Genomic DNA, 15,840 nt, shown 5'->3' with positions numbered 1-15,840 from the left:
TTATATAATACTATATATATTTATATATTCCTGTACACTGCGAGTTTCAGTTTTGCCAGGATGCTTACTACAAATGAACAGGCTGATTTACTGGAACAATCTAAACAGCTGGGTTGAACCCCTGGATGCCTACACCCAGGCTACGGTATAATTTGCTGGACTACAATTCCATGGCAACTGTTATTCTGTGGACTGCCAGTGCATACTGGTCATTTTGCTGCAGCTCCAGTGGACAGTTAGAAATATCTTTATGGAATTTGACATGAAAATGAACACCACAACCAGTAGTATCACTGATAATCTTCATTTATGTATTCAATGCATTTCATTTTTGTAGGGAGACAACAGGTTACCTACTAGTAAAAGTGAAAGAAAGAAAAGTGAGAAGTTTTGTTAGTAGACAAGAAAAGTTGAGCCAATATGAATAGCTCACCACCAACAACATGAGGCAGGACACTCTACCCATCTATGTTCTTCCTCATAACTCCCATTGCTACCCCTGGCATAGTACAGATGCTTATTGCTGCTGATGTTCATCGACCCCTCAAGTCACTAACCCAGCAAAAATGACAGCCCAGCAGGGAAGAGATGGCTTTCCATTGGGTTGGTGAGCTGAACTGGCTCATTAAAGGGCCCTGCGAGTACCAAAGCCCACACAGGAAAGGATGCATGTAGACAGCGGAGCCTTGAAACAAAGCAGAGGAATGAGATCTCCCCCTTTTGGTGAGCTGTTAGATAGGCTTTACGGGCTGTTAAAATACTTCAAAGGCAACTGAGACTTTTGATACTAAGAAAGGCGTAAAAGACATTTTGGGATTGTAGGAATAGGTACATTAGGTAAATACGTGTGGTAACATATCAGCAGTCAGAAAGGTGGTGTTTAAACTGGCTTCATTAAGTTTCAGTGCAAACAGTTTGATTAAACTGGAGTTTATCACACATTTAGAAACAGTAATTTCAGTTATTTGCAAACTAGCGAAGCCTCATTTATGCTCTCTTCATATTTACAAGCTTTTCTTTAACCGTAATTTGCTGTAAAAGTAACTTTAAAAAACAATTATTCTGTGCCAAAGCTTAGTTTTCTGCAAGAGGTGGTTTCTGTGTAGATGCCATGAAATAAAGCAGATCCTCAGCTTTCATTCTAGCGCTTGCAGGCACTGTTTACAGAATGGTGGGTCCCAGTAGTTTGAAGCAGCTATATCAGTTTGTCAGAGTCACAATCAGCTCTCTTCTGCTAGTTGCTTAGCTCTCCTGTTCTGAGATATACTATGCCTCTGGCCTCCAGCCAGTCTACACGTGACTGTTTGAGTGTACCGTGCAAAACAGCAGATCTGGATTCTGGCAAAAAACCCAATTAAATTAATATAAAATTGTATTTAAGTCCTATAATGTGCGTTATAAAAAATTAAGTTATTTGCTTATCCTCCCAATACCTCCCTGGAGGCTAATGTTAGTATCTCCCTTTTTACATATGGAGAAACTGAAGCATGGAAGGCTTAAATGACTTACCCTAAGTCAGCCAGCAAGTGAAGAATACTGTATCACTTGTCTTTCTAAACCTATTATAAACATTTTGATTATTTGGGGAGGTTAAGTGTATAGGTGAAAATACAAATATTATTTAGATTGTTTTAAAATATGCCTGCCCACAGCTTTTGAAACTAATGTGCTTTTTATTCATATGTACCTAGATTTTTATTAAGATAAAGCTAACAAATACTTAGGATTGGTTTCAGTCACTGAAACATATAATCTGTCTAATTTTAAACATTATTCAGAGGATGCTTTTGTGCTATATATCAGAGCAACCTCTCTATGTCATTGGAAATTGCTAATTACTTTTATATTCAATATCTGTAGGCAAAATCCTTGTCAGCAGTGAAATGGGAATCAGTCGCTCAGCTGTGCTGGTGGCTGCTTACCTGATGATCTACCACCATATGACCATTCTGGAGGCTCTAATGACTCTGAGAAAGAAGCGTGCCATTTACCCCAACGATGGCTTTCTGAAACAGCTAAGAGAGCTCAACGAGCAATTGTTGGAAGAACGAGAGTTGGAGGATACTGGTGATGAAGAAGCCACTCCTAGTCAAAGTCCTGTTGTCCATGCAGGCACTTCTTCCCGGCTGTCTGGAGTTGGGGACTCAGAAAGCATTATGGGAGCCAAAGCCCACTCCATCACAGTAGAAGAAGAGGACACCAGCAGCCTGCTGGGTAGCCTTATGAGCTCTTCATCAGTGGAAAAAACTAGCTGCATTTCCAGACACTCCACCCTCATCAGTGAAGAGGAAGAGGAACAGTTGTATGAGGAATGGAGGAAGAAACAAGGCCTGCCTCCAAATGAACCAGGAGTTAACCATGGAAGAAGAACATCTCCAAAGCTTCTGGATCAAGAAGGGGAACAATCTGAGGAGGATGTGGAACAGAGGATCCATGACTGGCAGTGCAGAAATGAGAAATACCAACTGGAGGGTCCACCCAGGGAGGAAGATGGAGATTCCAGCATGGGAGGAAGACCCTACCCATCAGGTGAATTCAGTGATGTTGAGAGTGTGAGCAGTTTCGAGATCCGAACCCTAAAACAACAGCTGGAAGCCAGTAGTTTTAGCAGGATGAGGAGGAGCCGCACAGGCTCTGTGTCTTCAGAGAGCACTTGGGACATGTGGAACCAGAGGCTTCTGGAGATTGAGAAGGAAGCTGCTCAGAGGTATCATTCTAAGAATAAAAATTGTGCGGAGAGACGGTCCCCAGAAACAGGAAGAAAGGAGAGGGATGTGGATGAGGAGAGCGTGTTTTCAGACAGTAGCTCCTTTTACAATTTCTGCCAAAAGAACAAAGACAAGTTGACTCCTCTAGAAAGGTGGAAGGTCAAGAGGATCCAGTTTGGCTTTCACAAGAAGGACTTAGAACCATCATCGTCTTCTGCATCATCTCCAGCAGAAGATGGCAGCCAGGCAGGTGGGGAGGGTACAGAAGGGAAGAGTTTATCAGATATTAACCTGGCTGCTTACCAGGCTTGGAAAATGAAGCGGCAGAAGAAGATGGGCAGTGAAAGCAAGGAGGAATTTGTGGAGTTTGCCAAAAGTGAGGATTCTGCTTCAGCTAAAAAGAAGCAGAGGCGTGTAGAGCTCCTTGAACGTTCGAAGAAAATTTTAGAAGAAAGCCAGTCCATGTGCAGCTGGGAGACAGACAGTACGATGAGTGGGAGTATCCCACTGTCAGCTTTCTGGCCCTCAGCGCCTTCGGCAAGTGGTGCTGAGGATGCAGCTTCTGCACTGAGCATGCAGACAAATCATTCATCTTTGTCGCAGCCCAGGAGCAGCATGGGGGCAATGCAGCCTCAAATGCCAAGTATACCCCTTCCCAATCTCCCAGTTGGCCCAGGTGACACAATATCCATGGCAAGCATTCAGAACTGGATCGCTAATGTGGTCAGTGAAACCATTGCTCAAAAGCAAAATGAGATCATGATGTTGTCCCGCCCATCATCTGCAATGGCCTCCAGCATAATGTCAGGAGACCTTGGCAGGCGTGTAGATGATGATAAGGTTTCTCTTCTCAGTGCTCTGAGTGGCTCATCTCTTGCTACCTCCCAGCTTCACCAGCAGGACATGCACAGGACTGAATCTCGGTCTGTCCTGTCTTGCAATACCTCAGAGAGCACAAGGACAGAAGGGCCTAGTTCAAACGTGAAGACGACACAGACAAGCAAGCCACTGTACAGCCTCTTTGCTGATGATGTTGACCTAAAGAAAATCAGGAGGAAGGAGAAGGAGATGCAAATGGAAATGAGAGAGAAAATGTCAGATTATCAAGTTGAAAAGGTGATCAGAGACAATAAACGCAGCACTTTATTTAAAAAAAAGATGACCAAAGGAGAGGAAAATGAAATAGAAGATGACAGAGAGAGTACAACAAACAGCCACAGGCGCCCCTTGCAAGCAGATCTTGACAGAACTGATACAGTCTTTGATCCATCTAGTCAACCTGCAAACACAGGTGCACCAAAGTCAGGGACAGAGACTGATATTACCAAGTGGCTCAGTGGCCTGAAAGCAGAAAGAGAACCACCGTCATACTATGATCAAAGTGAGAAGGCTAGAGAGAAATATAGCAGATCATCCAAAGTCAGAGAGATGGATTCTGAAACATCCACTTACAGATTCTCCAGATCCCAAAGAGAAGAGCTAGACAGCTCTTCTTCCTACGAGTCAAAGGGAGATTCACTGAGAACCATGTCAAGATTTTCCTCTGCTTCTGCACAAGAGGACAAAAAGATGTATAAGTTCACAAGGTCAAGGGTCAGTGAGACAACAAATTCCAGAGAAAAGAGCCCAGAGCTGCATGTTTTCAGCCGAACACCTGAACCATCCTTTGACTCTGAATCCCCTGAACCATCTACACAGAGCCGAGTTAGATCTCATCATGTGGAGGCGTGTGAAGAGGAGGCTAGGTCAGACATGTCAGAATTTGGAGCTAAGAGAAAGTTCACTCAGAGCTTTTCAAAGTCTGAAGAGGATGGAAAGAAGGAGGCAAAAGTGGAACAAAGTGAAGAAAGATTTGCATCTAGACAGTTCTCTCAGTACAGGCGAAGCATGCGTAAAGAAGAGGAAGAAGAGATGGATGATGATGCCATTATCGCTGCTTGGAGAAGCCGTCTAGAAGAAACTACGGCAAAGCTCCGGCGGAGAAGGGAAGAGTGACCAAGATCAGATTATAGGAACACAAGCAGAGCCACGGAGTCCCTGAATCACTCATCATTATATTTCTGATAATCCTTTGTGGTTTGTAGGGCATTTCCTGCAGATAGTTCTCTTCTTAATCAAAAGCGATAAAGGGAAGAGGTCAAGTTTTGGAAGTGTTTGTGGTTTGTCAGAAAGAAGATGCTAGTATTAAATGATCAATGTAGGTAGGAACACAATGTTAGAAGCCTTTAGGAGCCAGACGATGTTTCAGCAGCAAAAGCAAGTAATGGTGGCACCTCAGTTGAAAAGACCAATCACATCCCATTTTGGTTATTTCAATTTCCTAGTCTCATTAAAGACTGGACATATTTTTTTCTAGGATCTTTTTGATCATAAATGGAAGAAGCCAACAGCCTTTCCTAGGAACCTGAAGAATGTTCCTCTCTTAATCAGTTTTACTTTATACCACTGAGAAGATATTGCCAGGTAGGCTCCATTTTCTGCACCAGTCTTATGAATGTCAACAGAAATAAGACAGTTCAAGGGAATATATCTATTGTTTTACTTCACTAAGTAGCAGAAGCAAAGTGAAATACTAGAAAAAAGCAGATGCCTCCTTCTTTTTAGAAGTTCAATGCGGTAATGAATGTATTCCTGTGGTACCATTGTTTTCTATTAGATGGAGTCATCTCTGCTCCAGTATGGTTGGTTCCTGGTAATAACTTTGGGCCAACAAAGGAAAAATGCAGTAATATTAACAGCTGTCTAAAGATTATGTTCTGATGTAGTTAAAGAGATAGAGTTAGGGTTAGGATTAGTGTTAGGTTAGGCTGGGTTTCTGAAGTATGGACTTCAGTTTGTTTTATGTATGCAGCTCAGCTAAATCTGTGCTTTTATGTCTATAGTCAAGATTGTCATGTATTAATTTTCAACATGATTGCCTTAAAAGAAAAGAGTGATACACAAACTGACCTCATAATAAAATAATGTATAACTAAAGTGTTGGTATAAGGCACCATGCACCTAAGGACAAATTGTATGTCTGTTGAATGTGGTACTTGGAAGCTCGTTTTTGGGAGATGGTAGGTTCAGTTGGTGTGTTACAGTTAACGTGGTGTTTGTACCAAGAGCTACAGAGCCCACTTTTCAGAGGGAGTGGAAGGAGCACAGTCTCCACGTTAACCAAGTACACCAGGTTAAGAGCCTCGGGGTCTTTCCATGCCCTGTAGAGCCTTGTGAGCTTGTGTGACACGACCTGCCAGGCTTGCCCCAGCATCACTTGTGTGGCTGATATGACGCTGTGTCTTTGACGCATCAAAGGACCCAACTCTTTGTCACCAATCAACATCCTCCACCTCTCTCATAAACACCTAGGCCAGTTTCTCCTGATTTCTACTCTGGAATTTTCTGTCCCCTCTTCTGTACAGACTGTATTTTGAAACAACAAAACCCTCTGGCAGAGCTGAGTATAAAACAACAATGGAGGGATGATGCACTATTGATCTCTCACAGGAAGTTTTGCCTTTCTTTTTCTTGTCACCTCTTCTCCCTCCCACTGTGATGCTTAGAGGTCACTTTTACTATTATGCTAGTACCTCTCCCTATTTTAATTGTGTAATATAGACAGTAAACTCCACAGGGCAAGGGCCTGGTCTTTGTCCTTGTCTGTATGATGCCACGCACATCCGCAATGCTATCTAAATAATGGTTACTGATAACAAAATGCAGCTGCCAATTTTCCTAAACTTAGAATCATTTCTCTCAACTATAACTCACTGATTAGACATTATCCCTGCATCTCTGAAGATAAAGATGACTCTTACTGGCAGCCAGGCCTAGGGTAAATGATAGCTACTTATTGTCAGGTGAATGGAGTCTTAAAATCAGGTGATTGAACAATAACAGGGGTAGAAAAATAAGAGAAAGAACATATTTTACTTGTGTGCGATTTGGGGGTTTTTTTTGAGTAAACTCAGATTACATTTTTGAAGTGCACAAGGAACAGGGTGTTGTTAATGTTTCAGGCATCCAGAGATGCTATAAGGCTTATAATGCACTTCCACTACAATACAATATATAATACAATGCATCCCTTGTTTCTGCATACTTCTGTGACTTGTATTTTTTTACAGTAGTGGAATTCCAGGCTTTGATCCACATTCTGAGATTGAATTTCTGCAATGTGTGTTAGGATAGGGATTTTCCTCTTCATCCCTGGTAAAGTTACTCTGTGGAAAACAACTCTGCATATGCATATTTGGAGCTTGCTTTAATTTCAGTCTAGAAAAGGTCTTAAGTTTCGATGGATCAGAGTGGAAGTGTGCAATACCTTGTGGCACTGAATTTACTTTTTTATCAACGGCTGGCTCCCTCTGAAAAATCTCTCCCCACTTTCCTATGCCGGGCTGCTGTTCGCAAGAGAAACGTCGTCCGTCCCCTGCAGTACTGTAGGGGGCATCTTACACTGCAAAAGATGAGCGTTATATGATGCAGTAATTGGTTTCATTTTGCACTGTACAGCACAGCCTTTGTTTGGGTAGCAGTTTGATTTAAACACTAATCTAGGTCTGCCGCACAAATAAATTATTCAAGACCGAGGGGCAGAATATGGTTCTATAACAAGCCCGAGCCAAACCATCCTGATAGCGAGTTTTGACCCTTCTGGGAAAGGGTTAAGTGGGTTCTGCTGACTCACTGAGGTGGGTGGCTTATTAGTTCACTTGTGTAAAAAGGAGATAAAAATGGTTTGCTGGGGAGAGGCCATCCAAGATGCTGGCTGAGCAGTCATGAGGGAGAAGCCTTAGAAATAGCTGAACTTTATTTTCTTATTGCTTATATCCTTGTTAATAAAGCCAAACCCCCAAAGCAATAAGGGGGTGGGGATCATTTTGGACTCCATTCAGTGCATGGCCTGTGCTTGAAAACGAGATGGGAAAGGCTCCAGCTCACAGGTATAAATTACATGAAACAGTGACATAAAGACCTTGCATGGTGAAAATATTAAAGCATTCAGTCATAAGACCAATAACCAGGAGAGACAGAAATGGAGAGGTTGAAGGCAGGCTAGAAAGTCAGGTTTTAAGATGAGGATTTAGAAGGAGATAAGGGAATCGGTGAAAGGGGAGAGGTCTGCACAGATTGTTTCAGGTGACCAGAGCTGCAGAGGGAATGGTTTTTCAGCAATGATACTGGTCTGACACTAGATTAAAATAGTAGGTAAGTACCCAAATTTATCTAGGAAGGATTTTTCAGCAAAGATGTGCTGGGACTGATATTTTTGCTCAGCCTCAGTGTGCTGCTGTAGGCAGGAGGGGGTTTTTTGGCATTGTATATGGAACGTGAAAGTGCAAGGAGCATCCATACAGTCAGTTAAGAATATAAACATAGGAACATCAGAAAGGCTGTATGGGGTCAGACCAAAGGTCCATCTGGCTCAATATCCTGTCTCTGACCGAGAACAACAGTGAATACCTAGGGAAGAATATAAGAGCAGTGATATAAGTGATATTTCCCCAGCATGATCTTCCAGCTTCTAATCATTTGCAACTCAAGGACTTCCTGAGCCAGATGTGATATTTTTGTATGTAATAGCCCTTGACAGATTTTCCTTCTATGGAGGTACCCAGCCGTTATAGCCTTGTACCTGCTAGCCTCTGTGATCTCTTGTGGCAAGAAGTCCCACAGCTTACTCTACACTGAATGCTAAGCCATCTCCTTTTTGTCTGTTCTGAACCTGCTGACCACTAGCCTCCTTTAATGCCAAGATAATCTCTAGTTAGTATCTACATGCCCCACAACATTTTATCCCCCTTTATCATTATGCCCTGTCCTTAGCTCTCTGTTTTTCATCCCGAGTTACTCATTCCTCGTATGGGAGCTGCTCCATGTCTCTGATTATCCTGGCCATTCTTCTCCGAACCCTTTCCAGTTCTACTTTGCCACGTTTGAGGTGAGGAACCAAATGCTCACACAGTATTCAGGGTGCAGATGTGGCAGGGATTTATCCTGTGGATAACGACCACCTTTTTTCCATTCTCTGTTTCTTCCCTATTAACTCCGAACAGTCTGTGTGCTTTTTTGGCTGTTGCTGAGCACCAAGGTGATATTTTCATGGAACTATTAATTATATTCACATAATCTTGTTGCTGGATGGCAAGGGTCAGCTCCAAGATCATAATTTTGTATGTTAAGTTTTCTTGGGTGTAATGCTTTACATTTATTAGCCTTGAATTTCATCGCCATCTTAGTGCTCAGTCTCTCAATCTCATTAAGTCCTTCTGCGTTATTTCACAGCGAGCCTCTCATATCTACTACTCTGTTTCCTTAGTGTCCTTTGAACAATGTAGAAACAGAGAAACATGTGGGAAGCAAAGAAGTTAAGGAGGGATACATGAGAAAGAAACCTATTTGATGTTGGTCTGAGTGAAGTAAGAAGTAAGGATGTGATGAAAGCTGGAGAGCTAGGAGATAAGAAGTGTTCAAAAAGAGATCTGAAGACAATAGGCAAATTAAGAAGGGCACCTACACTGGATGGAGACAGTAAGATATGTATGTAAGCCAAAGAGGCTAATGCGAAATATTCAGTTGTTTAGATGTATCACAATCTGGGGAAAGGTTATGGGGCAACTGCTGTGGGAAGGAAGGAGATGGTGGGATTTACAGAAATTACAGGTTTGTGAGGAACGTGAAGGGGGCTGTGAGAAATGGAAAGGGTGAGAGACATTAGTGGGACATGGATGATAAAATGACATCTCTGATAGACTGGGGATTCAGCGTGGCAGAAGGAAGTTTGGAAGGAAGCAGAAATGTGCCAGAAATAGGTTATTCCTAGTGTAACAGCTGCATTCTGCATCATAATACTGATAGGTGTGGGGCCATGGCCCATTTCCCCCCATCTAGGATTTTCAGGGCAATTTGATTTATTGCATGCGGCACTAGTTTAGACTGGATAATTTTAAAAGGAGCTTAGCACCATTTCCTTCTTTTACAGCTCCTTGAGAAATGCTTACGCGTTAGCTGTAGTGGAGAGCTAGGTGAATTATGAGACACAAAGTTTTACTTGGGGATGGCTATGTTGCATTGCCTGCCTTTCCTTAAAGGGTTCAGGTGGAATACATTCAATATAGAAATTATAACATGAAAACACAGTATCCATGACCTTCCTAAATTTATAGACAATCCAACAGAGATGCAGAAAGCATGTGATTAATGTAGTCCAGGGCTTGGAAACAGACACTGCATGCTCATACACTCCAGCAAAATCTCTTTGAGAGCTACCTACCTATTCTCTGGAATTTCACTTGTCATTTAGAAAAATGAAAGTGGGTTAAATCTCTGGCTGTTCTAATTGTGAAGAAAACTTCCAAAATTGGAACTATGTGTAACAAATAAACAGTTCTCTAGAGAGGTGGGAGCATAACTCTAAATGGTGTGTGAATTGCCCTAGTCATCTGAGCAAGGTGCTAACTTACTTGCCCAGGAGTAATAAATGCCAGTAAGATTTGTTACATTGTTCTTCATGTAAAAAATGGAGGGAGGTTCAAAGTACATGTATTTAGGTTGTGTATTGCCAATACCAGCATAATCTACTTAAACAAACACCGTATCATTTTGGCTACCCCTAGGAACAGAAATTTTTTGGACATGGAAGAATCCTATCCTTTTTCTTTTTTCTAGACTGTTTTTTGTTCTTTGGTACATTTCAATGCATTCAGGAGCTGATTTCGTGTTGCTTCCATCTATCCCCCTGTTACAACCATTCAGTAGCCTCTGAGCTTCATGTTTTCATGTCACCGCGGTTCCCCCGCCACAGGGTCTGCACACACACACACACACATGCACAAACAGACATAAAGGGAAGGCATTATTTGTGATTTATAAAAGCAGGCAACAATATGAATTCAGTTCTTCCCAGGACCAACAGGTTAAAGTAAATGTTGGGATGTCTATGCCAAGCTATCCAGGTGTGGCAATGTGAAAATTGTCTTAGAGAGCGGGCGAAGGGACATCCTGTCTGTGCTTTAAATCTTCCCCTCTGAATTGCATTTCAAAGATTTTTATTTGCAAGTATCTTTAAAATAGACAAATTTAATCCTTACACAAGAGTGTAACTGGTTCCACATATGATTCACACTTGCAGGCAGGTTGGTTTACTTTTAGTTAAGATATGTATGCCCTGGAAGACACAAATGGGTATAATGGAAAACTAGCTTCATTGTTAACTATGGAGAGAACAATGTCTCTACATAATCAATCAATCAATCAATCAATCATTTTTTTCCAGTGCACCCTTCATGCCAACATGCCTGAATGCTTTACGGTCATTAAATTAAATCAAAGAACACACCACAGAATGGACAAGGCCAGATCAATAAATCTTAAAACCTGATTCAAACTTACCAAGGACTCTGCACAAGTAACCATGAAAGGAAGGATGACTCCAGTCAGAAGGGCATGTGTGCGGGCATAAAACTGAACCAAGACGTATGTGATACTAATTAGAAGACAGAACATTTAAAGGAACTGGTCATTTTTATAGCATCACGCAACTACCAACAGCATCTACCTGGAGCTCAATTTCTTAAGAGTCTTTTTGGACTTCTGAATGATATTATAAAATAACGCTGGTGGCAAGAACTCTTTACAACTGGCCAGGCAGCTATATGGTTCAGGTCACATCCTGCCAGGAACATGCCTGATTTTAGAGATTTGCGTATTTGTGATCTCTCCATTTAATTATTGCAGGGCACCACATCAATGAAAGATGCAGCACACACCAGCTGGTGTTAAACATTGTGTCACTGGTCTGTCTTCATGGACCATCCCAGCAATTTGATCTTTGCAATGACTCCATACTGAACTCAGATCCACTTAAAAGCCATCCGTTAGTTTGGCAGAACATCTCTCCCTCCTTGCTTGAAAGGAGAGCTTTATGAAACTACAACAGCCTTTATGAAACTACCAATTAATGGGGAGCTTTGTACATTTTGCTCCTAGAAATTTCCCAGTAGCTGTCATAACCTATGAAGGTTCATTCCCAGAGCAGATAAAATGACCACAGGGCTAACTACATTCAAAACTAAATGCAAACCCCAGTTCTTCAACTTAAACTTCCCTCCCTCAATAATTTTGCAAGGCATGTGCTCCTTAGCCTGTGAATTGGATCAAAAGTATTGCCTAGAGGCAAAGGGTCAGAGGAGATTCCACATATGAAAAGCAGGAGGCCCTCAAAAGGGTGCAACCTCAGTTGCTGAACAGACACCACAAATAGGATGGATAAAAGCCCACATGAGACTCTGGTATGTGAGCAAGCAGAAGCTGACAGTTGCCCCTCAGGAATACAGTATAAAGCTTTCAGTTCTGCAGCAGACGTGATCTGAAAGTCTGCTTCCTGGGAGCAATCACACCTGAACTGTTGCATGGTGCTGCAGTTGCATAATTTAATAGTTGTCAGGTTTCATCCCAAGGTGAGTGTTCTTGGTGGTAGTGTACATAGAAAATTTGTAAGTCATTAGGGATAAAAGGGTCTATGCAAGAAAAGGTCAGACATTATCCTCATGACTGGCAGAAGGGGTCCGTATTAAAACAAAGAAGGTGTTTGATTTTCTTTTGAACATGGGCAGATGATTCAGACCCACATGCCCTTCATATGCTCTGTCTCTCCCCTTCCCATCTCCTCTCTTTTGAAACAGATTTAAGTCCATCTACTTTTATATTTTCAAACAAAACCCATAAAAGGGCCATAAATATCATGACTCGCTAAAATGAAAGCTGTTTTCTTCTCCTCCCAGGAGACTCCTGCCTGAGAGAGAGACAGAAAGAGTTCACCTCTTTGAAAATTTCCTCCTGTGTTGAAGTAAAGCTGGTATCTAAGAGCAGTCTTCAAGGCTTTGTTCTTATCATCTTGACCTGGCTTTGTACCGGCTTCTCTCTGTATTGCTTGTGGAAGTGTGAAGGACGGGGCTAGGGGAAGGAGTTTTGGCTATCACTGCCAGAGCAAGGGTCATGCTTGGAAAGGGATTTCATTGTGGTTTCAGAAAATGTTATAAACTCAGTGCACTGGCAAAAAGAATGAAGAAACTCATTCCCCTCCTGGATCAGACCAGTGATCCACCCCTTCTGTCTCTGATGTTGGCCAGAACCAGATGCATCTCAGAAGGTATAGAGAAAGTTTAAGTGGGTAATTATGGAATAACCTGCCCTGAGTAAAATTTTCTCCCCGCCTGGCCCAAAGCCCTCCTTCATCTCTCTTCCTTGGTTAGAGTTCAAGACTATGCCCTGAAGCATGACGGCTTCTCTCCCTTCCAAACCGCTTTTCATCCTGGCCTGTCTAATGTAACTGCCTATGACAGTGTTGTGATGGGATGTAGAGGTCTTGTCCATTGAGAGTCTGTGCCAGATCACAGCCTTATTGGAAAGAGAGGCAGAGAGGTGAAGAGAAGGCAAGGGAGGAGAGCATAAACTCAGATGAAATATCCATCAGGAAGATGGAAAGAAGAGTGAGTACCTGAGAAACTAATTGCTGTCTGCTGATCTGGGCTGTGGAGATAGCTTGCAAGTGAGCATTTTTGCTTTTCAGACATTTCAGCCTGGAGCACGCTAGGAAAGTCAGCTTTTGGTTGAAATGACTGTTCATCAATACTTCCCCTTATATATATATTTTATTTTTTTTTTAAAGCTGCAGAAATATGAGAGTAGTCCTGAGAAAACTATTCTATTATATTCTGAGGGAGCTTTTTCTTCCACTGAAGTTCACTACGCATTTCTGAAAAGGAATCGAAGTAATCTGGGAGTACTAGACATTGAATACCAATGAAAATCAGGCTATTTTTCTACTGCCTGAAAAGGATTTAGGAACTCAAATTCATATATTCCTGTCTAGGTCCTTGTCCCTATCTTACAAACAGCGATGGCCGCTCATACTCGCAAGTCGAGCAAAGAGCGTATCTGAAAATGTCGTGGAGGTTACCAGCTTCTGTGGGTTTGTTTGATCATTGCACAGTGCATCAACATTTATGTGACACAATGCCAGATGCCCCAATGTGAGGGTTAGAATTGTCCGACACATGAAGGCTCTTGACTTTTTAGATGTTGTCAACATTAACTCAGGTGACAGCGCTTTACTACAGAAAGCATTAACAAAGATCCAGGGAATGGTTAGTGTACTTTGCTAGATGGATAGTTACCATAGTATGCAGGTTGAATGACAGCTTTCACTTATGTGTCCAGAAGACCTAGGTTTTGGCTCGTATCCAAGCCTGAGTAATGATTAATTTCACTCCCACAGTATCCACAGTTTCCCATATTCCTTTCCTTCAGAAGTGCTGCAAAGTGATCCAGCGTTTTCCAAGTGATGGGTGTTGAAATCTCACCCAGTCTTCTGGATGCCACACTGAGGTGTTCAAAGCATCCTGCTGGTGTTGGTTCAGCACAGGGGATTATTCATTAAGAAAATTAACTATATCATTCATACTGGGAACAGCTGCGGTGAGCAGTTCAGTGGCAGTGTTCAAGGCTCTGTAATCTCCTGCTAGTCGCCACTTGCCATTACATCTCTTTACTGGCCATAAAGGAGAATTGTAGGGGAAATGAGACGTGACAATGATTCCCTGTTCTTCCAGCTCCTTTATCAATTCAGTAACAGGACAAATAGCACCAGAAGGTAATTTGTATTGTGGAATATTAATTAGCTTGCTATGGGGTAAAGGAGCAGCTGTTTGCAACAGATTAACAGTCAGGGAAGCATTTGTAGGAGGTAAACTGTGGGGCAAAGAGGGTGGTGTCCCTATTTCCCATTTTCCCCATGAGTCCACCCACGACTGACCCTTCAATACTTCCATACCCAATATATTACGGGAACCTAAAAGTAAGGTCAGGTGGATTGTCTGTCCATTAGGCAGAATTAGTTTAGCCCTGACCAGTGGGCGGTTAATGATTTGCCCATTAATGCCTACAATAGAAACTAACTGCTTGCTAAGCAGAGGCTGTCCTTTGTAAGTGTCCTTAGTAAGGGATCATTAGCTGTGGCCATCATCTCGGGACTGGGATCCTCAGCAGTGGGAGCAGCCGCCACCAGTCCTGCCACTGAACCAAGCCCCCACCCTAGTTTCCTGCGTATCTACGGTTTAGTTTTAGTGCTGATAGATTTGGTTATGTCCCTGAGCTCACATCCCTTGCATTCTCTGGCTCCCTAGTCGTTATCCTTTTAAAATGTACAGTGTCAACCCATCTCCTGACACAGGTCCCAGAGCGCTATCATGAGAAGTGAATGAGGGAAACCCGTCCAGTTGCCGCAGAAGGGGAGCTGGCAGCCCATGGAACTGACTCGGAGAGAGCCCGTTCTCTAAACACATTTTCCATCATCTCTTACCCTCAGTACTAACTGAGGGTGTTTCCCAATGTCCTGGTTTTGCTTTTGTCTTTTGCATGGAGACAAGATGGCTCTTTTACATTTACTTTAGCTGAGGTTCTCCCCTGCTTTTTGTCCTGTGGGATGTACAGTGGTAAATCTGCTAGCATATGTTGAAGGACCTCTTGGAAAGTAAAGCCGTTTAAGCTTGTCTTAATGGCTAAAGCTGAAGATTTCCACACCCCCTCAGTTCCCTTTACTACAGGTCAGAAGTGTACAGGCTCCTAAATCACCTTCCAGGCATGCAGCTCTGCAGGAAAGGGTTGTCCAGCTCCTGGGGCAGCGGGTGCTGGTCCTTCTAATTCAGCTAAAATCACAGGTTTCAGCTGGGCAGTCTGCAGGCTGGCTGCTGAGGCCTAGGACCACACACTTTTCCCCCACCACGGTCAGTGGGATGCATTGTGCCTCCTCCGCACAAAGTGCAAGTCCGTAAGGGACTGGTGATATTTGGCCCCACGGTACCCAACAATATTCCTGGACTTAATGCCAATGATCAAGATTCAGCTGGGGCAAGGTTGGCTCTGGCTGTCCAGATCTGTGCTAGCCCATTCATGGATGTCTCTCTCCCAGACCTCTCAATTGTAGGGCAGTAAAGCCCCGAGGAGTTGTGGAGGGAGGCAGGTTTTGTGCCCCTGTGGGCATGCTCTGTTGTTCAGGCTTGATTACTGGTGCAGGGAATCCTCATAATTATCACTTGGCCCTGAGGGGAGGGGATGCGGGTCTGCTTGTTTCCAGATATCCCCATCC

The 15,840-nt window shown here is 42.8% G+C and overlaps 1 protein-coding gene across 1 annotated transcript; it reads left to right on the top strand.

Moving 5' to 3' along the window:
• Window positions 1–1,860: 1,860 nt before the first annotated feature.
• Window positions 1,861–4,703, top strand: DUSP27 (dual specificity phosphatase 27 (putative); the record flags this gene model as incomplete). Its single annotated transcript, XM_009697631.1, has 2 exons — window positions 1,861–2,707; window positions 2,741–4,703. Coding segments are annotated over 2 exons (2,810 nt in total), but the record flags the coding sequence as incomplete, so codon positions are not given.
• Between the last annotated feature and the right edge of the window lie 11,137 nt (window positions 4,704–15,840).

This window comes from Cariama cristata, unplaced genomic scaffold (genome assembly GCF_000690535.1).
Source record: "Cariama cristata isolate BGI_N322 unplaced genomic scaffold, ASM69053v1 scaffold42013, whole genome shotgun sequence".
Classification (NCBI taxonomy): domain Eukaryota; kingdom Metazoa; phylum Chordata; class Aves; order Cariamiformes; family Cariamidae; genus Cariama; species Cariama cristata.
The sequence above is the reverse complement of the archived record's forward strand: the minus strand, read 5'-3'. Positions and strand labels throughout refer to the sequence as shown.